The sequence below is a fragment of the Falco rusticolus genome, chromosome 1, assembly GCF_015220075.1.
Source record: "Falco rusticolus isolate bFalRus1 chromosome 1, bFalRus1.pri, whole genome shotgun sequence".
Classification (NCBI taxonomy): domain Eukaryota; kingdom Metazoa; phylum Chordata; class Aves; order Falconiformes; family Falconidae; genus Falco; species Falco rusticolus.
The window spans coordinates 87,646,850-87,674,110 of NC_051187.1; the positions used below are offsets into that span (position 1 = coordinate 87,646,850).

Here is a 27,261-nt window from a genome sequence, read left to right on the forward strand (position 1 = left end):
AAAGACCAATAGCACCAAGGTGTCATGTGGAGGTGGACTGGGCCGGGAAAAGAGTTGCGTGTCAAGCTTATAGGGTAGCAGAACTGCCCTCTGGGCCCTGGGTGCCTTGAGACATCTGTCCCTCACTTCAAAGAGCATTAAATCAGGTATTGGGCCTCCATGAGCCTTTGAAAAGAGGTGGCAAGTTGTGAGCAGGTCCGAAGGGAGATGAATTTTCCTGCTGCACTCCGACGTTTATAGATATTTTTTTTTGTTTGTTTTTTGAAGTTATGTTTATGCCTATCTCTTCTTGTTTCCTCTTTAGTGGTTGAATCAGAGCCACAATGCCTGCGTCAACTATGCAAACCGCAACGCGACAAAGGTGAGGAGACCCAACATATGTGGCACATGCAGTGCGTTAGGTCTGTTTTTACACGGAAACATAAGTCTTGTCTCTTTGTTGTTAATAGAAACTCTGGAGTTGGCACTGTGATGAATTTATAGATTGGCTATTCTCCTGTGTAGGCTTCCATTTTAAGCCTTAGCTGTAAATGGCATGAGGATCTCAAAATCACTCGAGGCACATAAGTAATGCTCAGTGCCTTTGGGCTGCACTAGTATATAGGTCTAACTGGTATGAAATGGTTTAATTCCAAGTGTAAATGAGCACAAAGCAAATGGTGTCTGGTTTTTTGGAGAGCAGAAAGTGGCTCCGTGATCATACTGCTGTCTCCTGAGGACTTTATAGGCACTACTAGCAGTGCTGCTGGGAAGTGTTGGGGCTGTTCCTGCTCTCTTCCATCGCTTTAGCCTTCATTCATCCTGTGTGGGGATGTGGGAAGCTCAAGATGGGAAGCAGAGTTGGAAACCAGCCAGCTCATGGAGATAACATGTGAAAGACAAGTAATGTGGAGAGTTTGGGGTTCATCACAAGTGTATAAGAATGCTAATTTTGTACCATTTGCTGAATTTCATTTACATACTTCCTTTAAGCTGCTATTATTATAATTTTCTGATGCCAATTAATTTTCCATTCCCTTTAACCTTGCTCATGAGGCTACAATTTTCCTTGCTTTTGCCGCTGCGAGATGACAGACCGTGTGTCACAGAACAATATGACAAAATTAAACCTGTCTCTGGATTAAAACAAATAAAACAAAAGCAAAACAAACAAAAAAAGCTTGGTTGCATTTTAATAACCAGAAGTTTGTTTATTGAAAATATGTTTTGTTTTTCTTTCCAAAGCCTTCTCCGACATCCAAGTTCATCCAGGGCTACTTGGGAGCTGTCATAAGTGCTGTCTCAATAGCAGTGGGTAACGCTTTATATATTTCACTACCGAGTAACTGCTCCCTTACAGTAGTACTGCAGTGCTTTTGAAATGTTTGTTTGAATTGCCAAGCATGTTTATCTTTTAATTGATGGAATTCATTCTACATAACCAGAAAATATTTTAACTGCGAGGTGTTTCTGTCCCTGCATGCCTAAACTTTTCAACAGAAGGAGACTTCTAGTGCTGATGGCTTCCAGCACATCCTGCGCCATGCACTGCCTGCGTCTCTGCACTGTGGCATTGCTACTGGGTGGACTCAAATTATCCACACGTACATTAATTCATGGTAAATTAGCCTAGTCTGAGTTAAGAGAGTGACTTTGGGGCTGCAGAGTGATAGTGTGACAGCTGACATGCTGAACAGAGGCAGGCTTTTGGAGATACTCTCCTGTTGGGTCAGGACCTCGGACTGAAAGAACCGCAGTGCTCAAAATGACATTTCATGGGGGAACAGTGTTCAAGCTGGAAACGGTGTTCAAGTAGTATCTGAAATAGTCCGTAAGAGAGGAACTTTTAATGTTGCTGAAGTTGTGGTCTTGTGGTGCAGTCATCAGGCTTTTAATACTCGGATTCCCTGGAAACAAGTACATCTGCATGCAGGGTCAGCTAATTCCCAAGGAGGCAGGTATATTTTTCAGTAGCAACCTGGGGAAGTTTTTTACTCTGGATTTTCAGATAAGCCTCTGAAACGTATGGTTGTACCTTTTCTGCTGGAATATTAAAGAAGTTTGTATTTTTTTCCCTCTGGCCAAGACTTTTTTCCTTTTTCTCAAGCCACAGACATCCTTTTCCAGGCATTTTTTCTGCAGACAGTGCCATAGGAGGGGATCAGCACTCAGCCTGCTCACCACACTGGTTATACCCAAGTTCCCCAATTCACCTTCTGGAAAAAACTGCATGGGCTTGTTTAGATTTCTTTACAAGGTAAAATGTTTGTCTAGACAGATTCAGGATTGTTAGGAGAACTGTGGAGGCAGAAGCTCCTGGCTGGGAACTGGCAATGAGCAGTTTGGCAGATTGTGTCCACAGTGGACGGCAAAAACTCTGCAGAATATCTGTGTTCTTGTGCGGCAGCCAGGCAGCTTTGCAAGGGGAGTAGAGTTAGTGAAGTGCCTTGCAGTTTTGATGGAAACTGTCTGTTTTATTGGATACGCTTCTGCTTGATAGTTTTCTGTGTTGCTGGCTTGGCTTGCTCACTGGTTGCTGAACTTCTCTTCTGTATCACCTGTATTATCCCTTCACTGCAGAATTAACCCAGACTGCACACAGACCAGCAGTGTGTAAGCACTGGTGTGAGCTCCCGTGCTTCCTAACCCCATGGAGATGTGTCCACACCAGCTCCACACTTTTGCAGCTGATGTACTACCTGAGTCCCCATCCCACCGACCTCGATGCTTTGGTTAGCAGCCATTCTCTGTCTGCTGTTTCCCAGTCTAGCATGGGAGATCTTGACTGTCCTCCTCAGTCCTTAATTTTTTCCACCTTGTGAATTAGTAAAGTGAAGCTCTTCAGCTTGATGTGCTGCCGCCGCTCACAACCTGCCTTCCAGCCCTCAGCACAGCTGCAACAGAGAGATGATGATGGCTCCATGTTGTTGGCATTAATGCTCCTCTCCATTTTGGCAACAGGGGCAGATAGAGGGCAGGAGACACGGAGAAGTGATGTTGGCAGAGTTTTGTCACCCCGAGAAGCTGACAGGCTTTGGTAAGGAAACCACTTGGGCGGCAAGCTGAGGTGTCCAGGTTGGGACAGCTGGTGCAGGTCCTTAAAATCTCTGGTTTCTCCTAGGCTGACCACAAAGGAGCTGAAGCAGAAAGATAAGTTCATAGTGCAGAAATGACAATTAGTGGTGCTGTGAGAAGCACTCGTTCTCTGAAGCAGTGTGAAAAGCTACACCAAGACTTCTAGATGAAAGAACTTCAAGGAAAGCAGCAGTGGCCTGCTGTTACTGCAGTGTGGCTGTCACCGCTGGTGACACATGGGTGTTCATCAGTCTGCTGGTGGTAGATCAGCTCTTTGTCCCGTGGTGGTTTGTACCTGTTAGTTGTACTGCTTACTCCCTGGTGGTGGTGAAGGAGCTGATGGTCTGTGCAGATCAACGAGCTTTGAATAAATGCAGCAACTGAAATTATGCTGGGATTTACCTGTCCACATAACTTGTAGGTGCATCTCCAGCAGGAGCCCCAGTGCCTGGTTATCTTGCACACCTTGGCTGTCCATCATGGCAGAGCTTTAAAAGCACTACAAGGAAAGATGATGCCACAGTACTCTATACTTAGAGCATTTGTAGCTTGTGCAAGAGGAACTCTTCCTTCAGTGATATGGATGCTGAGAGGGTGTTTCTGCCTTCTTATCTAAGGGCCATGATGGCCCCACCAGATTGGGCTTACACTGGGATGCCCTTAGTGTGTGTGAGGAGTGCCGTGAGCTCTGTAATAGCAGTGGTTTTGTGGATGTGGTGCTCTGAGGGTCACAATATTGTTATGGGGAAGGCAGGAACTTTCCTTAGACCCATTGATGTCATTGGGGGATCAGGGAAGTGCAACAGCCGTCATAGATGCTTTCTCCTTCCTGATCTTGGAAGGAGGTCTTCTTCCAAGTAGAGCATGCTATGGCAGATACAGTGTGCGAAAATGAGATGAAGTTGCTGTGCACTGATGTCCCTGTAGTGTCCCCTGTAGACGAGCTGCTGGGGACACTACTGGTGTGTGTGTTACCACAGAGTAGCTTGTTTCCTGATAATCTGTAGCAGTACTTACTGCATGCTGGATTCCCAATGCAGAGCAGCCCAGAGAAAATCCTGCAGAGCAGGGAGTGATTTTTGTATAGTAAATATCTAGATTAATAACCAGAATCTCCTTCGGGGGGTTTTTCTGTGATTTTGTTTTTCTTTTTTTTTAAATGGTGGTGACAGATAATACAGAAATAGCCCTGAGGTTCATTACATTGGCTTGTAAGGCCTCAGCTCTCATTAACTGCTCTCTGCTGTCAGTTAGCAGCAAATCACCTCCCAGTGTGAGCCTATTAGGACCAGATGACCTGAAAACAAGTGCCACTGCCTCCAGTGGTCTGCTGAGACCCAGTATTAATTAAAGTGAGCCCCTTCCATGTTTGCAGTTGGCAAGCGACACGGGAAGAAGGCGCACAAAATGACAGATCAGTTGACTTGTAATTGTGCTTCCCATCATCTTCACCCTCCGTGTCTTTATCTAACAAGAGGGACAAACAAATTGCTTTCTGACGCGTACGGTAGAGCAGATTTTAGCTTTATGCTTCTTGCAATTAAACTAGAAGTCTTAGCAAATCTTTGCAAATAACCACATCCCTTTCCCGTTTTAGAGAGAGGAATTGCTGTCAGAGAGATGCGATGCTTCTCCGATCCGGTGCTACATCTGGGACCCCTGATTTGCAGCCTTTTGGGATGAGTTTTTGGAGGAATCAATGTTCTTTTCTTCAATATTCCAACATTTTTCCTCAATATTTCTTTTTTTCCCCACCTACTCCCAGCCCTACCCCTTTCACAGCGTAGCTTCATGCAAGAAAAGCTATACCAGTTCCAGAATTTTATCTGTCCTCCCATGCAGCACTGAGGTGAAGCAATCACTTGGCATATGGCTGAAAAAGACATCAGAAGGGATAATGCTAAGACTGAGTGTGGGGAAAAAGGTGAAAACGCTGATACAACAGATCTCTTCCCTCTCTAACATCTTACATGACACTTCTGCACCATTTCTGCCGCCAGGCACATGCTGAGACCTGGGCTACCCGCTCCGCACCTGCCTGCGACATTCCTGAGCTTTGCTTGCGGCGGACAGTATGTTTAGAGGAGTCTGATTACCGTTAAGTAACCTAGATCTGTTTCTCCTTCTGCGATTGTAGTTTATTTTTATCACATTCTCCATATACCAGCCTCCCTCCTGCCTTTTCTTTTGATTACTCTCGTTTTACTGCTTTTCTGAACATGGAGTGGTAATTGTTATTTAATTTTTGTAAATAGAGTGGATTCCTGTGATTAGGCCTTATTTTCTGATATCTGGCTGCTGTTCATAATGATGGTATATGAAGCACAATTAATACCAACTGGTTTTCCTATAGCAAGGAAAACAAAGGCAGAGTAGTAAAAAGACTTGAGAAAGATCAAGCATATTTTAAATGCTTGGGGCTTTTTTTCCCCCCAAATATTCTAGTGCCAAGAGCTATACCAATTGGAAGGTTTGTAATTATACAAAACTTTCCAGCAGACACACACACACACACTTGCTCTGCTAATTTTGTCACGCTTTTAAAAGGTTAAAAAAGCTACATAATCAAACTCAATTTTATTATTAATAACTGGTTTTCTACATATTTTATAAGTAGGTTTCTTAATTTCAGATCCAAACTCAACTTGCTACTGCATTGCTGATCCCTTTTGCTTCAGACTCAGCTCTTCAGTACTGTGGCCTTAGACTGTACCTTCAGTTTGAGGTCAGAAGTGATTCTTGCAGCTGTAATTAAGTGCCTGAAAATTAAATCAGATCCAGAGAAGGGCTGTGAGCAGCCGCCCTCTGGTTTCTGGGTTGTCACTGGTGCTGAGACCTGCAGACTGGAGACCATTGGTGTTAGTCCAGGGGTTGCCTCTCACGTGGAGCCCATCGTGGTGAGCCTTTGGGTTTCTCTGTACATTCTCCTTGAAGCATCTCACAGCAGTGGTGTTACTGCCATGGGTTTCAGTAGTCTTTGGATCAGAGCTTCGTACATCAGGTTTTTAATTTCCATGATCACGGCTGCCAAGACCAGCTCCAAATCTTGCTCCTTGTGATACTGAAGACCCTGTGCAGACACTCCTAGGGGTTCCTCTCTTTTGCCAGTATCATTTGGCCATGTTTCTGACATCTCCCAGTAAGCAGTGTATTGTTGCTCAGCGTGGTGCTCAGGTCATTAGCTCGTTGTCCATCTGTTGTCCGCTCCATGTACCCTGGAGGTGCCACATACATGGTACTGCTGGCATTGCCCTCCCCTGTTGACAGGATGGGCTCTAATTAGAGCGCAGCAAGCCTGGCAGGCATACTGAGTGTGTTTTACATATACAGGTATGTGTAACTTAACCAGGAAACATCTGTTGTGACTGTCTAGGCATCATGGCACTGCCCTTCCCCTGTGTGATAGGGATCTAATTCTGCTCTGATGAAAGGGGAAGCAAAACCACATGTGTGAGATCAGGCACCTTTTAAGTGGCGGGATGGTGGAGTTTGCCCCAGTTAAAAAGTAGCCAGGCTCCCTCCTTTGCCTTTCAAATATACCAAGGTTTGTAACTTCTAACAAGGTTTTTATTAAGTGCAAGTTTGGGATTTATGCTCTTGTCAGCACAGAGGCAAATAAGTACGTTGTTCTCACTTAGCAACCTGAGCTAAATTCTGACAAAAGTAGGTGTTTTGTCGTCTTTTGTATAAGAGAGAGAGATGCCATGTCCTGTAACCATGACTGCCAGCCAGGCTGTATATTATGTATTGATCTATACACTTAAAATGGACCGGCTCAGAACTTAAACGTTTCCTTTTGGCTTACCTTACTGGGTAACCTTGGGTTAAAAAAATCAGGTGATTAATGCCATTAATAACTTTAGTGTTGATCAGCTACTAATGAGTCATCTTGGAGTCACTGCCGGTCGCGGCGTACAGGAGAGTGTTTAAAGCATCTCTGTACAGACAGACCCAGGTCTTTTCATTTTAAAAGTGCCTTCTTGCTTCCTGACCCTAAATCCTGACCCTGGACAAGCCAGTGGAGGTAGGGAACTGGTGCCAGTATGGCTTACTGGTGCTCTGGCTTACTGTATGGTGTTGCACCTGGTGCTTTCATGAACTGTGAAAGCATATGGACTTAGATGTGAATATGTATAAAACCAAACTAGGTTAAAACTGGAGAGAAGCAAGACAGTTTTAATGACCTAATCTGGTTTGCTGAGGTATCCCATGATACTTTATTTCCTTGGAAAACTACAAGGGAAACAAACATTCCTGCTAATCTGGAGCTTTGTACAGAGCAGTTTTAGGACCCCTGATACTCTTGATCTTGGTTTGTGGGTTTGGATATGTTTTCATCCAGCGAGCTGCTGCAGCAGTTGGATATATTGCCTCCCTTTCAGCGGTTTGTCACCCTTCTTGACCCTACTGTGGCTGTGCAGAAATGGAGTGTGCGAGTGCTCCTTGGCCTTGGGCAAAGAAAAAGGTGGCTGAGGTGAGTCTGTGGTTGCAACCAGCATTGCCAAGGTAGAGGTTAGTCCTTCCAGCTGCTCCAGCCTGTGTTGAAGGCTAGTGCCTGCACAAGCCCACAACAGGAGTTCAAAGGAGAAACCAGCAACAATCTGCTAAAGTTAAATGCAACTAAATCCCTTGGACAGGAGCAAAGGGCAGAGCTCTCGCTCTGGAGTAATGCATGTGCTGCAGTAACCTTCAGCACGCTGTATGAGAGCCCCTGCAAGTCTTTGGGGAGGCTGGGCTTAGTTCTCAGCTCTGTTGCACAGTTGGGAAATGGAGACAGGAGCTACATGACTTGGTGTCCGGACTGATGTAGGAAGCTCTTCAGGGCAGAAACTAAAACCTAGCTGCTCCAGGGTTCCAATTCCTGCTCTTGCAGTGAGAAATCACTTCTCTCTGATGCAGGTGTCTTGGTAAGTTATCCTGGGGCAACTTTCTTCTGCACAGAAACCTTGGTGATGTCATTTCCAAGAAAATGCAGCTTTTGGGGGACTCCTGTAGTTACTGCAGGGTTTCTGCAGAGCTTCTGAATAGACTGTAATTTGTCTTTGAGATTTTGGGTTATATTCCTACAGGGTTTGTAGATTATAATTCACTCGGGAATCTCAGCCACAGTTGGAACTGGTCAAGCACAGAGGTTACAAAAAAACCTATAACCGCTAATTTTTATATTTAGCTGGTTCAGTAAAAAAAAGTTGTGTAGGAGTCTAATCAGCAAAGCTCAGTGTGGGTCTGAGAGATCAGAGTAAAGCAGAGGCTGTTTCTGGGCAAATAGGCATAGCAAAAATGGTATTTTTAAACAAACTGGATTTCCCCCCCCAAAAAAGTTAACATTTTGCAAAATCAAAATGTGCTTTGTCTTGAAAACATCCCTCACAACCCAAGACATTCTCACAACCACAGAAAGACTGGCAGAAAGATCTTATTTTTCTTCTCCTAAGGAAGCTGAGACATGAAAGCTGTTCAAGTCCATTATCGCTGTAAAATAATATTAGCGTTGTAATGGTTGTGTCACCACAGCCAGCTTTGGCAATACCTGCCCTTCAGCCCTGGCTCCTGCAGCTCAGCGAACTGTATCGCTGATACCATTTACAAGGCATATGTTTGCTCCAATACGCAGATTTTAAAATCTTCTGACTCTGGGGAGTGAGAATAATAAAAAGTTACTTTTACAGCTCTGTCCTTTAAAAGAAAGCCAGGTGATGCGTGAGAGTGTCTAACCAAAGCTAGAAGGAGAATCTGAATATTTAATTAGTTTAATGACAACTCTGATTTATCTTATAAAATTCATGAGTAATAAAAAAACAAACCAGGATCTTGATTTCCCCCCCCCTCCCCCCCGCCATGTTCAGGAAGGACATGAGCTTGTTGGACCAAGTGTTCGGTCTCTACTGTGTTCTCCACTGCATGTGACTCGGGACAGGGAGAGAATCCTTGCACATAGTGCTCCGGGGCAGCAACCCTGCTCCTTCCCGTACCATCTGTGCCACTAGCCACATGTTGTTCCTCCTTTCCCGCTCCCATTGCACACAACTCACACACACACACACATATGCAATTTTTCACTCTCTTCTCTAGGTGGAGGTGCCCCTGTGGTTTTTTCTAATCCCAGCTCCTTCTTCCTGATAATTGTTTGTGAGCCGTGTGGAGCGGCAGCATTGACAGCCTGTGAATTTGGTGTGATGCCCGTAATCAGCTTGTGAGACAGTGCAGGAGGCCACCCACTGCCCTCAGGACTATCTGCCACTTAGGGCGGTCAAGAAACACTTAGAAGCTGAAGGAAGTCGGTGCAAAGTAGGACGAGGGATGGGAGGGGATGGAGCATGGCCGGGCACCTTCTCAGAGGTGAACTGTTGTGGGGAGCCAGGAGCAGGAGGAAAGTCACAGTAGATTGGAGGAGCTGGTGATAAACTTTTGTTTGCTGGTTGAAGTTTTTAAATGGAGCGGTGCCCAGCTCTAAACTCTGGATACCTGTGCTGAAAAGCTGCCTGTGCTCTAATGATTCACAGATACCAAGTCCAGATACCAGAAGACAGCAGAAGGGAGTGGTGTGATCACTCAGACTGGAAATCCAGCCCGGTGATTCCTCCATTAAGCACATAACTCACTGGAGCTGTAGCAGCCGTTTTCCAAAGGCACAGCCCCAAGCCTTTGGTGTAGTGGAGGCAAAGATGTGGTATGCACTGAGAAGGTACCCAGTGCCCATCACCCTGCCTCTGGGCTCCTGAGTGCGTGGCAGCATCGCTGACTGCCACCTTCCAAACTCTGCAGCGTTTTCTCTCATTTCACTGGTGTGTCTTCATTTCCAGCAAATTTGTTCTGATCTGTGCCTTTTCTTTATGCCCCAGCCCAGTCCCAAGCACCTAGGTGTGGTGTTGCCTCTGGGCAGGATCCAGATGCAGAGAAAACTTGATCATAAAACAATCCACCTCTTGTCTTGGGCATGGGGCCCCTGCTGTCCTCCTTTCTCCATCATCTGCCAAATCAAGTTTGTCTCATCAGCATTAATCCTCTCTTGTCCTACTCGTCTCTCTCCTGCAATCTCGCTGCTTTCACGAGATTACACCATTTTCTTCCACTGAAGCATCCAACCGTGGGGCTATTGCAGTCATCCCTTCTGCAGTCATCTTGGGCATCACTCAAGTTCCCTCCTTTCCTTACTCTTTCTTCTCTCTAACATCCTTCTCCACTCAGATTGTTATTGCTTCCCCTTCCCTTACACTTATCCATTCTGTTCTCCTTGACTTGGTAAAGCTCCAGTTGGTAAACAGCCCAGTTTTCCATCTCTCTGCCTCCATCTTCACCTCTCAGCCCTAATGAATGATTTTTTTTCCTTCCATCTCCTAATGCTCTTTTCTTCAGTTCGGCTGTATGGAACTCATCAGATCCAATTAGTGTTCTAATTCAGCAATCTGGTGATATGAGGGCTGAAGGATGAGCTGCTTTGGAGCCATTCCTTCCTTCGATGTTGACTTTCTAGGTCACTTGGAGCATCCAGCTCCAACTGCAATAGTCAGGATTGCCCCAATGCTACTAGAACCTGGGAAAGTACAATCCCGTAAATCAGTGGAGATCTCACCAACGCTGTTAATGAAGTCTAGAGAGCTGCTCAGCAATGTTTAGGTGGTGTTGTCTACCAGCTGATGTCCACCTGGCTTGCTGGACTCCTAATATTCCTTTATTAAAAAAAAAATCCCTCTCAAAATTCAGTGAAATAACTGGTGATATATTTACTGCTCTATAACTGGTTTAATAGGTGTAGGGTTAGACTTTCACCAAAAGGCTCAGTTGTTGCCAACTTCAGGCATTCAAAAGCCATCTCTCAGGTTTCAAAAATCCTAGTAGTCATAAAAGAAAAATAAAAAGGATTTTTTCAAAAATTCCTGTGGTTTTAAAATTCATGTCTTGGTGGACATGAGGTCAGAACTTAGAAATCAATAAGGAAGAGAAAAGGAAACAGAAATCTTGGTTTATTGTTATGCAGTCACTGTGACAGTGTCTGATGGTATGGCTTCAGGTACAGCAGCATCATACCTCTGTCCTTCTAAAATAATGTTGATGCTGAAAGCAAAATAAATAGGAGGAATTATCAGCACTTGAAGAAAAGGGAGTGAGTGAGGAAGGGCAGAGTGCTGCCGGAGGCATAGTAGAGCTGTGAGTAAGGTTGCTCTCTCATTGATAGCGTTCGGCCCTGGTTTTGTGTTGCAGGAGGGTAGCACCTGTTGTGGTGTAATGTGTCCTCCATGCCCAGTTTCCCCTAGCTTGTTGGGATGCTTTGTCAGCCAGGTTGAAGAAGTGCTCTGGAGAAAGAAACCTCAGAAAAACAGGCAATTTGTAAAAAGCTGGATTTAACCCCTAGTCTGAGTCACAGTGCAGGAATATCCCAAACCAGTACTGCACTGAAACCAGTACTGCAAATCAGTGCCCAGGGCTCCCACTGCACTTGTCTTGCCTGAGTTGAGACGTCACCAGTGTAGATATCTTCATCTGTGTAGATATCTTCATCTGAGCTGCGTGCCTGGACTCCTTTGATAGTCAGCTGGGATGAATGGGAACTGTTGGAGGCATTTCATGTGAGCACCTGTAAATGTCTGTCTTGGGAAGAAAATAAAAACCCTTAAAAAGGCTCATTTCTCTGTGCTGGGCTGCAAAAGGAGCCTGTAGGATGAGAAGAAGCAGCTTCAAGTTGTGGCAGGGGAGGCTTAGATTGGATATTAGGAAAATGTCTTCACTGAAAGGGTTGTCAAGCACTGGAACAGGCTGCCTGGGGATGGGTGGGAGTCACTGTCCCTGAGGGTGTTCAAAAAACACATAGCTGTGGTGCTTGGGGACATGGTTCAGTGGTGGCCTTGGCAGTGCTGGGTTAACGGTTGGACTCAATGATCTTAAAGGTCTTTTCCAACCTAAATAATTCTGTGATTTTATGATTCCACCATGTTTGGTGTGATGAATCCCACCTGACTCTCTGTTACGTGTTTGTACAGCGCCAGTGTTGTAGATCCCAGATCTGTGACTCAGGCTGTAGGCAGGGTGATGATAATAATACTCCTGCGGTTGTTTTCTTAGTGATGAATTTGCCTTGACAGTCAATGTTTTTTGGCCATCCTCTAGGAATTAAACTTACTGAGCTGTCCTTGTTGATGGCCCTTTTGCTTACAGTGGTCTGATGCTGAGGAGTACCTGCTCATTGTTGGATGCTCTCCTTGACCAGTTTCCCCTCATCCTGTTTCATGGACCTGCAGGAAAGAGTTCACAGATTGGCTAAAGCAATTTCAAAACTGTAAAAAATAAACCCTCATTAGTTCCCTAAATCTAGTCCTCGTGTTGGGAATTTGGGAGATTTGATTTTAAATCTGTAGCAACATTTAATTTCATAGTCACAGCAGGGTGGTCGCTCTAAGTGGAGGAGCGAGTTCATCTGCAGCACCAAATTGAATCTGAAAGTAAAATGCTTTTATTACCACTAGCCTCACAGCGGTGTCTCTCCCAGACTCATCTTTTTTGTTTCAAAAGCTGCTGCTCTTCCACTTCACGGTCAAATCCTTCCATCAAACCTACATACAAGCAGAGGCCGCAAACCCTACAGAATTTGTCATCCACACAGATGAACTGCATCCAGGCTATAAATACCTGAATCCATGGGGCAGTACCAGCAAAGCCAGGCTTAGGAGGTGTCTTACCTTTACTCTTGAAGCCACACATTTTAGATTGCTTTACAGTTTCTGGAAGCATTCAGATTTTGCAAATATGCATCCCAGCACTTGGGAAATGCAAAAAAAAAAAAATCAGACATTTTTGAGGGGGAAAAAGATTAAGACAAACCCCTCATTTTTACCAGACTAAGAAGAACCACCGTGGTTCTTTTGGGCTCAGCGCTAGAGTCACGGTGACCAAGAAGAGGAGGAAAGGTTTGTGCCTGGGGGTCTTGGTGAAAGCCTTGTGGGGCTCTGGAAACACTCCATGGGTTTTGAAAACCAGCACTCTACATATGCAGGTCTTACCCAGCAGTTGTGCTTCTCAACATCTTCCCCTCAGCCTCCAAAAAGACGAGATGCACTGCGGATGCATGTATAATGTAGCAACTTGTAAAATATGTTCTCCTATGCTTTTCTTTTATTTTATTTTCTTTTTTTTTAAAAAAAAAAAAAAAGCCCCCAAATCACTATTTGCTGGCAGCTTTTTGGCTTTGGCTGATTTTTTTTTAAATTTTGCTGCACATTTGGCTGAAAAATTTTTGGCCAGGCATTGCTAAAGACTTCCCTTTTCAGCCTAAAATTCCCGGTTTGGGGCTGTTGGGTTTTGTTTGCGTGTTTGGGATTTTTCAGATGAAGAAGAGAAAATATTGTGAGGGAAAGTAATTTGAAGACAAAAGTCATTCCCTGTGAATAGGTTTGTTTAATTAATAACCCCAGTTCTGCTTGAAACAAAATTTGATGGAAATTCTCTGACTATCACTACTATCCAACCACACTGAGACTTACGAGGCAGCAACTCTCCTCCGTGCTGTTTATATTAACATACGCAATGACTTAGATCCTTGAAAAACTGTGGAGAGCTCTGCATTATTCAAGTGTTGGAGGAGTCAACAAAAAAATCATCCATGGTTATAATAAACTGCCTGCTATCTGTTGTTTCCATTAATAGCTCCTTTGTGGCCCAAATGTTTGCATTAGAGTGGGGTGGTGTAGTTTGCACAGACCCTGGGAGGAGGAATGAATTGTATTGGGCCAACCATCGCCACTGGTATTTTTTTTTTTCCTAGCTGGAACTAGGAAAGGAGAGGACTAGGAAAAAACTGGAGAGGACTCCCAGCCCCACTGATTTTGTACTGGATGGGGAAAATGCTAGTAAACTGGGTAAAAATGAAACTAGGGGCATTTCCAGAAGGACTGAACAGCATTGCTGTGGTTTCTAGCTTGTGTTCTACCAACCAACGGTTGGGTTCAACCCTTCATTTAAACCCAATGGTTGGGTTCAACTCAACAGCAGGGTTCAACTCAACAGTTGGGTTCAACCCTTCAATTGAATAAAGGGTTGAACGCAGCACAGCTAAACCCTGCAGTGTGTGTGTGGGGGGTGTTGGTTCTCAAATGCTTCTGCATGGGGAGAGACCCTAATCTGTCCCCCTGAAGAACTCTGCTGCTGTCTGCAAGCTGTGGCATCTGCTCTGTTCCTTTTAGCTAAATGTTAATGCTTCTCTGTTTTGTTTTTGTTTTTTTTCTATTCGAAGGTGGGCCTTAATGTTCTGGTTCAGAGAGCAAACAAGTTTACCCCTGCCACTCGTCTCTTGATCCAGAGGTTTGTGCCATTCCCTGCTGTCGGTAAGAAAGAATGCCTTTTCTCTATATTCAAAGTGCTGGGTGTAAACCTATGGGTGGCTAAAAGCCACTGGGATGGACACCTAACTCCTGCCTATCTGCTTTACTCTATCGCTGCTACCCTCTGTGGTGGGTCCCTGAGTCAGTGTAGACAGCGATGGGGTGATGCAAAGCAACATTTTGGTAGGAAAACGATGCAAAGCTGCTGGCAGAGACAGCTCACGAGGCTTTATCAAGTTGCACTTTCCACTTTCAAGCAGTTTAAGAAGTGATTAGCATTGACTGGTCCTCATCTGCCCAAATCTGAGAGCATTTAATTTGCAAGATCTGGTTTGAATCAAGTCAAATGTTCAAATAAGCGGTAGCATTAGGGGGTTTTTACAATAAAAATGCAATTAAATGCTTCTACTCCATATATACAGATTTTTAAGAGCCAATGATTAAAAGAAGACCAAAGTGTGTGAACAATTAAGACTGCTGCTGGCTTGTTGGAGCACAAAATAAACCCTTCTGCATTTTATCAGTTAACTGCTCAGTGTCTGAGGTGAGGGACACACTGGACTCAGCCTTTGCTGAAGCCTGTGGTTACAATGTTCAGCGAATGATGAGTTATTTTAGCTGTGAAGAAATCACCGGTGACACTAGTGTAATTTTTTATATAAGCTTGGCTGTTTATAAAGATGGTGCAGAAATTGTCCAAGCATGGAGGAAATGAGTAAAAAAAAGTGGGTTTGCTTGCTGTTGCAAGTCCCTTTTCAACTCTGTTAATGCAAAACTGTCCTTTATGCTTTTTCTTTTGCTGTGCAAGGGCCATGTCCTCAGAGCTTCACTTGAGGATGCTGAGCCTTTTTACCTAGCTATTCTCTCAGTTTCTCCAGCCTTTCTGCTCCTTTTTTCACAGAGACTGGTTGCTCTGACACTTCAGTTCCCAAGTTGCTGTGTTTTATTTCCCTTTTCTGCCAGAAAAACAGCTGCTTGCCCTGTGTGCGGAGCAGGGGGTGCTGGGGACTGTGGTCTGTAGGTTGCACTCAGTCTTGTTTCTGAGCACTTTGCTTGTACATAGGGGATCTGTGGATGTTGTTATTTTTTTTCTGGAACTTCCCTGGAATATAATTTTAGAGGCTTTCAGCTTTCTTTTGATTTTTATAACCAAGAGGGTACTAGAGGTAAGCACAAGACCTGTGAGACAGCTCTGAGGCTGGGTTTGTCAGAGATGCACGCGGGAAGTCTTTGCTGCCGGGTTGATCTCTTTTCATACCAAGGTGTAAGGAGAAAGAGGTTGCACTTGTGTTGGCATTGATTGAGGAGCCGTAATTAATTTGTTTAGCTTGCAATTAATTCTCTAGTTCTTATTTTATTGGTGTACTGTCGTGCTTCATTATGTGCCAGGACATCAGGAATCCTCCCACTAATTGCTGTTTTGTGGTTTTGAAAGCTGCGAGTTACGGGTTTTCAGACCTGGACAAACTGTTTAATTAAGATGCATCTTCCCATTGCTTGTGAACCACAGCCCCCAGGAAAAGGGCAGAATTTTGCATTTTCTACATGAAAAGCCAGATGTAAGCTAGTGTAAAGCTTTTGCTCCGCTACCATTAAGCAGCTTTCCCCTGGCCCACCCTTGCCTCCCTCTCACACTGGCCTTGGCTGAGCTATGCTTGTTGATAGCAGCTGGAAAACTAGAGATATGCATCAAAGCTTTATGGTCTCTCATCCTAAGGGGTCATGAGAGATGGAGACTTGGGGAAGTGCAGCTACTGCTTGGGTAGAAGGCAACCAGACTCCTAGGAGAGATGTTCATAAAGCCTTTTGTAAAGCTTTGGGAAGCTGGGGTAGGCTGGGAAAGCTGGTCTGTGGGTCTTGCTGCCCTCAGAGGTGCTCTGCATGTTCTGTCTGTCTTCTGTGGGTCATGTAACTGTTGGGTTTGCTTGATAAACTAAACCATATCTGTAGAAATGCTGCCTGTAGGGCATATTTAACAAAAGGTGATTCCTCCTTGAAATCCCACTTTCACTATGGGACCCTGAGATGAGTACAGGGCATGGGGGTGTATCTGCAGGGGCTTCCAGACCTCACTTGTGATAACAAACTGTGGACAGTAGGTAGCTGTCCCAGGCTCTGATCCCCATGTTGTGGTTGGTGGGACTGGAGCAGGGTGCTAGGAGGTTGGGCTGTCCCCTTGCTCTCCCCCAAAGGTAGTTTGTAGTAGCTGAAAATCACAAGTTGTCCTAAAAAATACTCCCCAGCCCCAGGAGATGGATCCAGGAAACCAAGCCAGGTGGAACACCTCATGGAAATGGCCAAGGCTCTGCATAGCCAGTGGCAGGCTTGATGTACAAGGGACTCGTGCTTGGTGTTGGCCACCCTGGAGCATCACCTGAGTGGTGAAGTTGTTCTTCATGAAGAGAACAGGAGTGGGGAAGGAGTGCATCAGCACTGTGTTCTGGAGAGCCATGATCCCTGAATTTGAGCAAGAAAGAGCTTGACCCTCTCTCAGAGTGTAGGTGGTGAAGGATATCAATGCCATGGGTTACTGCAGGAAATCAAATTTACTCTTTCCTTCCCAAGCACTGGGTGTGGATAGCTGTCACGAAGGTAAGAGGTGTCGCTGGTGGTGATGTGCTTTATACTGGAGATGTACATGGCTAAAAAACCCACAGAAAACCCCAAAGGTATATCTCAAACTTGATCCTAAGGAAGTTAAAGCTGGTAGAAGGATATTTGTTGGAGGGAAGGGAGGTGAGGAGGATGAAGGATTTCTTCCCCTTGGATGTTTTTTTTTTAGGTAGGGTTAAAATCGTTAAATGTGATTAGGCGGTGCACAAGGACGTATATAGTGTGTGGAGGACACCTTTATTTAGAAAGAATATATATACACGTAGAAGTAGGGTAGTGGATTGCTTTTGTGTCTGAACCAGTTTCCAATATGTCACTAAGTGTTTTCACAGAAGTAGTTTCCAGGCTATATTACCACAATTTCTTTCCAGATTCTGAAAATCAAATTGTCCACACGTATATTTATTCATTTTCATTCCCCTCTCTATTTGAATTGTCCATAAAATCCAAGTTTACCCATAATTAACAGCATTTTCTGTTTTCTCAGAAAGCTGAATAGGAGCAGCTAAGACAGTTGATTGTCTCAGACAAATGGGCTGGAATCAGGTTTTGAATCTGGGAAGTGGTCAGTGAAATCCTAATAGGATCCAGAGACTTGGAGAAGCATCTAACTGTGGCGGGAGCTTCAGGTTTGGACACTCCATCATGAGTCTTTCAAGAGCCTTGTGCCGGTGCATCCCGATTTGGCCAGAGCATCTCTTCTGGCGTATTTTTATATTTTCAGTCTTGACTGATAGCTAGAAGGATGGGGCATGTGTTAAAAAAAGGGGGGTGGGGGCTCAACTTGCTTTAAATGAAATGCTTCTTTTCTTTTTTATCTTGGATTAAGGAGCTGAAGGGTTGGTAACACAGATATTTTGATAGATGGAAAGAGTGGTCCGGTAGTTTGAATATTAAAGAGAGAGACAGAGTGTGCGTGTGTGTATGTTCCTCTTATTCTCAAGTGTAAGGAGAATTTGTCACCACAAATCATCCTTGATTGCAGAGAGCTGCATTTGTATAGGGCTCACCCACCCACCACCCTCAAAAAATTAGACATTTGTTATATGACATGAATTGAGATTAATTAGTGAATATTAACCCATCAAGAAGTACAGAAACACATTTTTGGAAGCAGTGGTACTTGCAGTGGGTTTGTATTAGTTCTGGCTGGAAAGTTTGCAACAAAATGTAGGGGGGGAGTTTGCTGGAAAGTGGCAGTTTATCAAAACCAAAACTTTTGCAGTGAGTAACAGCTTTTCCTTGGAAGAACTTAAGAAGTGCCTGGGCCCAGGAGAGGAGCTGCACCTGGGAAGAGTGTTTCTCAACCCCAACTCTTAACATGTTACTTGAGGAGCAGAATTTGGGGTTGTCTCTATCTGGTCTCGCACCTATTGGAGAGAGTCCAGAGGGGACCACGGGGATGGTCAGAGGCTGGAGCAGCTCTGCTGTGGGGACAGGATGGGAGAGTTGGGGGGGTTCAGCCTGGAGAAGGGAAGGCTGCGGGGAGACCTTAGAGCATCTCCCAGTACCTAAAGGGGCCTCCAGAAAAGCTGGAGAGGGGCTTTTCACAAGGGCATGTAGTGGTAGGACAAGGGGGAATGGCCTTAGGCTGAAAGAGGGGAGGATTTAGTTTAGATATAAGGGTGAAATTCTTCCCTGTGAGGGTGGCGAGGCGCTGGCACAGGCTGCCCAGAGCAGCTGTGGATGTCCCATCCCTGGCAGTGTCCAAGGCCAGGCTGGACGGGGCTTGGAGCAACCTGGACTGGTGGGAGGGGTCCCTGCCCGTGGCAGGGGGTGGGACTGGGTGGGCTTTAAGGTCCCTTCCAACCCAAACCGTGCTGTGATTTTGTGATCTTGAGAAGACTACAAAAGCCACAGGCTGGGCAAGGGGGGAGTTGTCAGAAAAGGTTCCAGACCTGCTTTCACCTTTGCCATGAATGCAGAGCTGAGATCTGAGAAATGTCTGTTGGAAGCCAGAGATGTCCAAAACATTGCTGGTTTGTGTCATAGTCCAGAAAAATATCATTAAAGCAAAGAAATGGGTTTATAAGTCTAGAAAATAGGCCCATAGAGTCATTTGACCCTGAAACATGTGAAATAGAGGCAAATAGTCAGTAGGACCCTCACTAATGGGATATGTGGCTGTGGAAGCAACCCAACCTTGTCTTATTTGATTAAAAAAAATATAATAATTCTATCCTCTTAAGAGCTCAGATCTAAGCAGTCCTTCATAGCTCAGTGAAATCCCTTGGAGTGTGTTTCCATCATACCTGCTAAAATCTGTTATTTAAGAAGAATTTGTCTGCTGTCTTAGTGAGTTAAGACCAGCTCTGGGATGTACCGTCAGAAGAGGCAGCTGTCAATCAGCAGTGCCTGGTTGGCCAAGACCAAGTGGCAGCCCTGTGCAAGAACCTGTTTTGACTCAGTAGATCAGAATGTTGGGTGAAGGATCAGTATGGAAGGTGGGAGCATGTGCAAACACCAGCATCTGGAAACACTGGTATTTGTTTGCATCAGTATGTTTCTGATTGTGGCAGCAGATCCCTTTGCAAGTAAAAGAAAATGTTCTTGGTTATTATTCTCCTCTTAAGAGTCACATCTTTGTCTTGATGTAAGAGTGGCTCCTTGACTTGCAGAAACTTCTTGGCAGATTGATGCAAGCAAAGCTGAATGGTTGTCACGGCGAACAGAAGCCTGCCATTTGGTATTGACCAGGGCTGCATTGCTAATCATCGTGCTTTTCTCATCCTCAGCTAGTGCCAATATCTGCAATGTTGTCCTGATGAGGCACACAGAACTGGAAGAAGGAATTGACGTCTTGGACAATAACGGAAACATTGTTGGGTCTTCTAGAATTGCTGCAAAACATGTATGTACCTGCGATGTCCCTGGTGAGCACTTGGGTGAGCTTGTACACAACTGGCTTTTAGCTTCAACATGCCACAGATGTAAGAATCAATGACTTGAAGGAGCTAGGAATAGATGAGCTTTACCTATCATGCAGGAAGAATGAAGTGGCAAAACTTAATGCCTGCATTGTGCCCACATGTGCAGTTATGTAGTCACAAAACTGAGCGTGCTGGTGGACACAGGCTCGTGTCATGCAGGCACGTTCAGTGACTGACCTTGATGGACTGGAAGGGTACAGACTGACATCAGGAAGATCCTGTACTACCCTGATGCTTTCACAGCCATAGGATTTCTTTGTGGAAACTTGTAAGCAGTTCATGTTGAATACGAAGCAAAGATAACTTACACCTTTTTCTAAATGAGGAAGACTTCATTTTCAAGCTGAATAGCTTTTTAACCCTTGCCACGTCAAAACTGCATTAACAATTACTAACCAAAGCTTTGTGAGGGTAACCAGATGTTTTTATCTGTGTCCTAACACCTGGCTTGTTTTCCCCCCGTAACTTTATACTCTCTCCCATCTGCCTGCAATTATTCCCTTTTCTTCCCTTCTTACACAGTTTTGTCTTCTGAGCATCATCTGATTGTCTGAGGCATGTTGTTTCCAAGTGGGCTTTAATCTGAAATGTAAAGCATGTACCAAAGCACACGCCCAGGCAGAGGAGTTAATAATATAATGCTTGGCATTTCTCTCGCTCCTTCTGTCCAAGGCTCTTAAGGCACTTCATAGACAGCAATTAATGTACAGATTTACAGTCCTCGGCAAGAAATGGGAGATCTCTAATATCTCTCCATATTGTTGTTTAACAAGGAGATTAAAACAATCTGTTGAAGGGCTCGGAGATACTTATTTGAGCCAGTTTTTCTCACTTACATTAACTGGCTTCAGGACCCAGCTTCCCCTCTCCATCCTAATGGTCCAGGGGAAGACAGACAACATAGAAAATAAATATTAAAAGGGAAGGTACTGTAAGTGTGATTTGGGTGGAGTTTAAACATATATTCAGGACTTCTGAGAACTTCTGCTCAGCTGCCATCTAATCCCAATTCTTCTTCCTGAATAGTTTAGGAGTGGGTTTTGTCATGTAAATTTTGGCAGATCTGTAGCGTAACACTCTGTGCCTCTCTGAGACCTTCTCCCAGTTTGGAAGGATCGAGTGCTCTCAAGCCTGACAAGTTTCAGCATTTCCTTCCAAAATCCACAGTTACCCTCTGCCTACATCTGCCAAAGCCCCGTGCGTGATCGCAGCGCTTGGGGCATCCCAGGTGGGTGCTGACAAAGGTGGTTCAAAGAGGTAAAAGTGTTCAAAGACAGTAGTGGTTCTACACCTTGCTAGTGTGCCCATGATCTTCTCTAGGTCTCATCTCAGGGTAATTCATATGTATATGTATCGTGCTACTTTGTTTGCTGCTTCCTGGTGAATCTTGCCAGGGAGAAAGCGCCAGTGGAAAGACAACCGTAGTTCCAGTCAGGCGTTTTTCTAAGAGAGGAGAGACCTGTGTGTTGCAACATTTTGCAATAAACCACCAGTGATTAAAACCCAGAAACAAGTCTTGGAGCAGGCAAATTAAGGTGCTGCATTCCCCCAGCATGTAATTGAAATTGAAACTCGTGGAGGAAGGGTTGGAGCTCCTGCACAGCCCATTTCATCTTACATCTTTCAGGCAGCTGTTTTGCCTCCCTTCCTCCAGGCAGCACTAACATGATTGCATAGGAGTATGCAGAGATGTTTGAGCACTTGTGGTCAAATAAAGTGAAATCAGGGAAGCTATTAGGTGTCTCTGTTTATTCCGCTGGATTTGTGGCCAAGCATGGGCTGCAGCCCATGGTTTGTAGCAAAAGAGTGAAAATAGAGTGTATACGAATAGCTGATAGCAAAGTTGAAAGTGTGTGTTGATACATTCATTCACATATGCAACACAAGGAAGGCCAGCCAAGCCATTCCTGAGCCCACGCATTGATTGCTCAGTGCAGGTACCTCCTCAGATTTGTTTTAAATGTCTTGGGTTTGTTTGTTTTTCTTTTTCAGGCACTGATAGAAACAGCCCTGACTAGAGTCGTCCTGCCAATGCCTATACTGGTTCTACCTCCAATTATTATGTCCATACTGGAAAAGTAAGTATTGGGTAATATGAAGGGAGGGCTTTTCAAGAGGAAGGGAGAAAAGATCCTCAGTAGGTGTTATTCATTGATATTTCTTAGCATTGGTCCATCAAAGACATTTTTGCTTATTAAAATTTTTGTGTTCCATCATTTTTGACCATTGTTGTAGCCTGTTGAAGTGTTATATTGATGTGGTTATTTTAAGTCATTTTTCTGAGACCCCAGCAGCTTAAAGAACCCTATTCTGTAGGGTCACTGTGAGCCAAAACTCTGAATTCAGTGGAAAAGTGTCCATAAGTTTTCAGTCCTCCACTTAACAAATACTCAAGCTGCCACGTGGGGTCAGACTAAAAGTCTTGGTTCATGCTCAGCCAGCTACAGGGAGGGTAGGGACTTGCTGATCATGCACCTCGGCCACTGTTGGATTTGCTTATGCCCTGTTTGAACTCACTTGTACTCTCTTTCAATAACATCCTGTGGCTTGGACTTCCCCAGAAGAATATATGCTTCACACGTTCTGCAGAAATTTGCTTTCCATCACTGTTTAAGTCAGAATCTCTCCTGGCAGAGGTCTCCAGAGCTTCAGTGCTAGGAGAGTGGGTGGGAAAAGGCAGGGTTATTTCATGTCCACTTACCTCCTATCAGAGTTCTTAATAGCAAAAAAACCCCAAAATGCCCCGTCCCTTGGCCGTTCTCCCACCTCCCTTTCCAACACCTCTGCTTTTTCTGCCCAGAGATGCTGTGAGCTAGTTTGGACCTGTTGGGTGTCAGTGGCTCCTTAGGGCTCCCATCAGCAGCTCATTCGGTGCGAATGATCCGTGGGGTGGGGATCAACCTTGCCAACCTCTGGAGACTGATTAGTGCATTGAAAGATGGGGATGCTAAAAGGGCTTGCTACCTTTGTCCAGACAGCCAGGCTGGAAGCACTCTTTAAACAAATCTGTTGATAATGGCTGCTCTAAAGCACTCAATTGACAAAGTAAATAGCAATTAGTACGATTAGGGATTGACCCATAACTTTGGTTGGCTTGTTTACCCTTATAGAAACACCTCTGGGCAATTTTCTTTCCTTAAGGGAAGGGTCAGGGCTCTTTCTGTAAATTTGGGGACTGGTTTTTAAGATCTAAATTTAAAAATGTAGATACAGTCTGGTACCCCTGCAGCACCTAGAGGCTATCACCAAGATCTTTTCTTCCGACGGGCTGAGTGTGGGAAGAAACAGGGCAACAGATTCTGTTTTGGGAACTATAAAGTAAGGTCTGTCAGCCCTTTTTGGCCAATATAGACTGTTTTCCTCTCTTTTTCAAAGGTACTGTGGTGGTTCCCTGTGGCAGGTCACAGTCTTAGTAATATTTTCTGCAAAGCTACTCTTTGGAGATGGCTGCTGGAGACACACAAGGACAAGGGGTAGATTCCAGTCCCCCTAATTTTGTGCAGAGCATTTGATTTTCACTTCATGCTCCTCCCTGACAAAAGCTCTCCAGCCTCTTTCCTGCTCTAAGACCCTGTGTCACCTGCACAGTCCCCCAGCCCATGATCTCCCTGCAGGGTCTGCATGGGGAGGTGCTCAGGAGTGACCATGCCTTACTCTTGAGTACCTTACTCTGGAGTACCTTACTTTGGCTTGCTCAAAGTCACATGTAAGAACAGGGAGTGTCACTTATCTTTGTACCCCAGCATCTTGGCAGCTTCCCTGCTTCAAATTCAGACGCGTGATTCTAGCCTTTATAATCCCATCAAAGCTGCTTTGCTGTTGTCAGTCTAAAGGACTTCTGTTTTCATCTGTCCACATGCCAGACACTTCAGAAATGCCACCAATTTGTGATGTTCTTACTACAGAGCTCTTTCTTTTTGCCTTTTTGCTGCGCTGAGGCTTTGCACTGAAGTGGCTGCGTGTGTTACTGCTGGCTTCACACAGGCCCTGGTTCCAGTCTAGCCATGCATTAGTGATTAGCTCATCCAAGAAGGATCACCCCAGAGGACAAACTATTTTATTGCTGTAATTCAGAGGATCTTTGCTATTCTGGTTATTAACATGAAAAGACAAAAATCTTTATGTGCAAAAATACTTGTATTGCACTATATATGGGTTGATAAGAAAGACGAAGAGGGGCTTTTTAATGGGGCCTGTAGTGATAGGATGAGGGGTAACAGTTTTAAACTGAAAGAGGGTAGATTTATGTTAGATATTAAGAAGAAATTCTTCCCTGTGAGGGTGGCGAGGCGCTGGCACAGGCTGCCCAGAGCAGCTGTGGATGCCCCATCCCTGGCAGTGTCCAAGGCCAGGCTGGATGGGGCTTGGAGCAACCTGGTCTGGTGGCAGGGGGTTGGGACTGGATGGGCTTTAAGGTCCCTTCCAACCCAAACCGTGCTGTGATTCTATGAAAAATTCAAAGTTTTCTAAAAACTGACCTCTAAATTATTGTCTGCAACAGCAAATGCTGAGGACCATCATGGGTCTTGCTAAACATCCACTAGCTTAAGCAAAATGAACAGTAAAATTTGCTTTGTACTTGGAGATACCATAATTTCTTGTATTGATATGAGTTTTACTAAATGCATCTGTGCTCTCTGCAAGACTTACTGAAACTAATTCTATCTGTCAAACAAATGTGGACATACAGGAGATTGTCTTGTAAAAGTCGTCATTTTAACTAACAGGAGGGCTTAATTTGGGGTTGTGAGATAATACTTTCTTCCTACCACCCCCAAATGAAACTCTGTAGATATAAAAATATGTGGGCACTGCTTTTGCCTGCCTAAATTCTCCTTAGAGCTTTGTGCCTACTGTTTCATTTTCCATCAAATGTCTTTGGATTCCTGGAAGCCTGTGAGTGAGAAACAGCAGGGATAGGGAGTGGGGTGCGGGTTTGGCCACGCAGCTAGAGGTGGTGGTGTCGCTGTAGGACATGGAAGCGTCCACCTGACATGGTGAGCATCCCTTTCCATAGCCAAGGGATTTGCAGTCCACGTGTTGACTCACAGGACACAGTCAGAGGTGAAACCTCATTTTGGAAAAAAACTTGGAGCATTTGGTAAAGAGTTTAACTTTTTAAATTTAGTAGAATTTTAATTAGACTAGGGCATTTTTAATGGGAGTCATATCAAGGCGTGCATTATCAATTTATTTATGGAAATCCTTACAGTGTCTATAAATGAGAAAGATGAGAGTGATGGCTTATTATTTGGAGGCTGGAGATCTGGAATCAAAAGTCACAATCTGGATCCTCTACTAAGTCATTTGCATTTGGGGTTGTGGCGAGGGAGGAGAGCAATTCTCCTGCCTTGTGTTTAAGTCCGGGTGGAAACAGGTGACAGTGCTGCAGTTGGGTGGGAGCTGTATCACCCAGGAGCAAGCTATGTGCTCGCAGCAGCGGTTTTCAGATTCATGGAAAAGTCTCCCCCTCTTTTTTGTCTCTGTATTCAAAAAGTTTATTTTAAGTGGCCAGTTCCTGGTCGTCGTCTTTCCACTTGGATCCAGGTCTTTCCTCTCTCTCAGCCATCTCTCCATCTGCATGTTTTAACTCCCCCAGCTGCCTCTCTCGTCTCTTGTGCCATTTTTTTCAGCTCTCTTGGCTTCTCTCATCTCTTTGCCTGCTGTGTATTTTAACTCCCAGGGCCGCCTTCTCTGCTCTCCAAGTAATTCAATGTTACCTCCCACTGCTGAGCTCCGCAGCGCGCCATTCTTTCCCCATGTTTCATGCATTTCCTGCTGCTTGGACGCTCTGTTTAAGCAGCTAACATATAGAATCAATGTTTATTTTGAGACTACATATGCCATGCGGGGAACACGGTGTTAGTTATTTTGTGCAGATGTATTCTCATTTAAGTTTTATAAATAATATCTGTATTGGCAACTTTAATATGGAAAAATATTGGTTTTGCATTGTCTATGAGACGAAGATTCATCTTTGGGATGTAGCTGACTGTGGAGCAGGCAATGGAAACTCTGTTAGTACCTCCATGTCACAGAGATGTGGGGACAACTGCAACCACTGCATGAAGCTGGACTTCTCCTCCCCCAGGCATTTCCCGTTATTCAGATGGTTCTGTGAATCCTTTTGTCTAGTAGTTATGATGAAATTTGGGAAATGGTGCAGGTTACTCCCAACCATCATCCAAGACTTCTCCAGTGGTCTTTGTCCAGCTTCTGACTCCTTGCAGAGTTGAAGCCCATCATGCAGCTGGTCTATGTGTAACTGTCCAGGTCTGTGTGTAAGTGCAAACTCAGGTTCCCCTGTAGGCTGAGCCCTGTGGTGGGAGAGCCCAAATCCAGTCGTACTTGGTTCATGTGGTCTGGAGAAGTGGTGGACAAGGTCAGTCCACCAGCAGTGTCTGCTGTGGACGCTTTGAACTGACAGCTGGCAGTGGAGATTAAAGAACGTAAGCTCTTCTTATCTCCTTATCCTCCGGCTTCTCTGCCTCACAGTGCAAGGAACCTCAGAGGGTCTGAAGTGCAGCAGAAGTCTGAGGTTGGGCTTCAAGAGCTCATGTATGTCAGGCTAGACAAGAGGAAGCCCTAGAGCTGACCATGCAGCGTTTGTGGAGGAGAAAGCTGGAACTGTCAGCAATAGGCAAGAGCTGAGAGAGGAGTGGGCAGCCGAATAGTTGTGGCTGTAAGAGGAGCGTTTCTACTCTTTCTTCATCTCCACATCATCCTGATCTTATGGCAGAGCTGCCACAGCATGTCGGCAACCTTGCATAGCAGTTGTCAGCGCTGTTTTCCTGTAAGGCTCATAAAATTAGGATACTCCCAGGCTGGATCAACATTACAGAGCTGCTCTGGCTTAGCTAAGTCAGTCTAACAGTGAAAAATGCATTCTTTTGACGAATAGCCAGTGCTCAGCCCATGGTTTTGTGGTGCTGGATGGACATTTTCATCAGCTTAAACCATGTTTTTCACTGTAGAAATGCGTGTGAGGTAGAAGGCCCTCTTGGACCTCATGCTCAGGGCCTTTTGCTGGAGATAATTGCCTTCTGACAGTGTGTGCAGAATGTTTCCTACAGGAACTCTTCCTCCTCTGAAGTGCAAAGTCTCTCCGTCCAGCTAAACCCTTGCTGAAGTTTGTTTAAACTAAACAGCTGCCAGCAGTGACACCTTAAACTGCTGTGGCTGTTTCCAGAGTAAACATTGAAACTGCTCCTTTAATTATGTCAATCAAGCACAAAAAATCCCCCAGCCTCATTTGCTTTGCATCTGGTGTGTCCTCTGAAGGGGGCACTGGGGCTACAGCCAAGAGGAGGAGATGCTCCTTGGTGAGGACAGCGGTGGCCTGGCTGGAGAGG

General features: G+C 44.9%; 1 protein-coding gene across 2 annotated transcripts in view; it reads left to right on the forward strand.

Annotated features, from left to right (window-relative positions):
* The window catches only part of SFXN5 (sideroflexin 5), a 104,238-nt gene that overhangs the window by 50,197 nt on the left and 26,780 nt on the right, over positions 1–27,261 (forward strand). For both annotated transcript variants that reach the window (XM_037388228.1, XM_037388237.1), the window contains 5 exons: positions 305–361; positions 1,225–1,290; positions 14,279–14,369; positions 19,715–19,830; positions 21,902–21,987. In XM_037388228.1, coding sequence (XP_037244125.1) covers positions 305–361; positions 1,225–1,290; positions 14,279–14,369; positions 19,715–19,830; positions 21,902–21,987 — 416 coding nt within the window. The remainder of the gene's footprint in view (positions 1–304; positions 362–1,224; positions 1,291–14,278; positions 14,370–19,714; positions 19,831–21,901; positions 21,988–27,261) is intronic.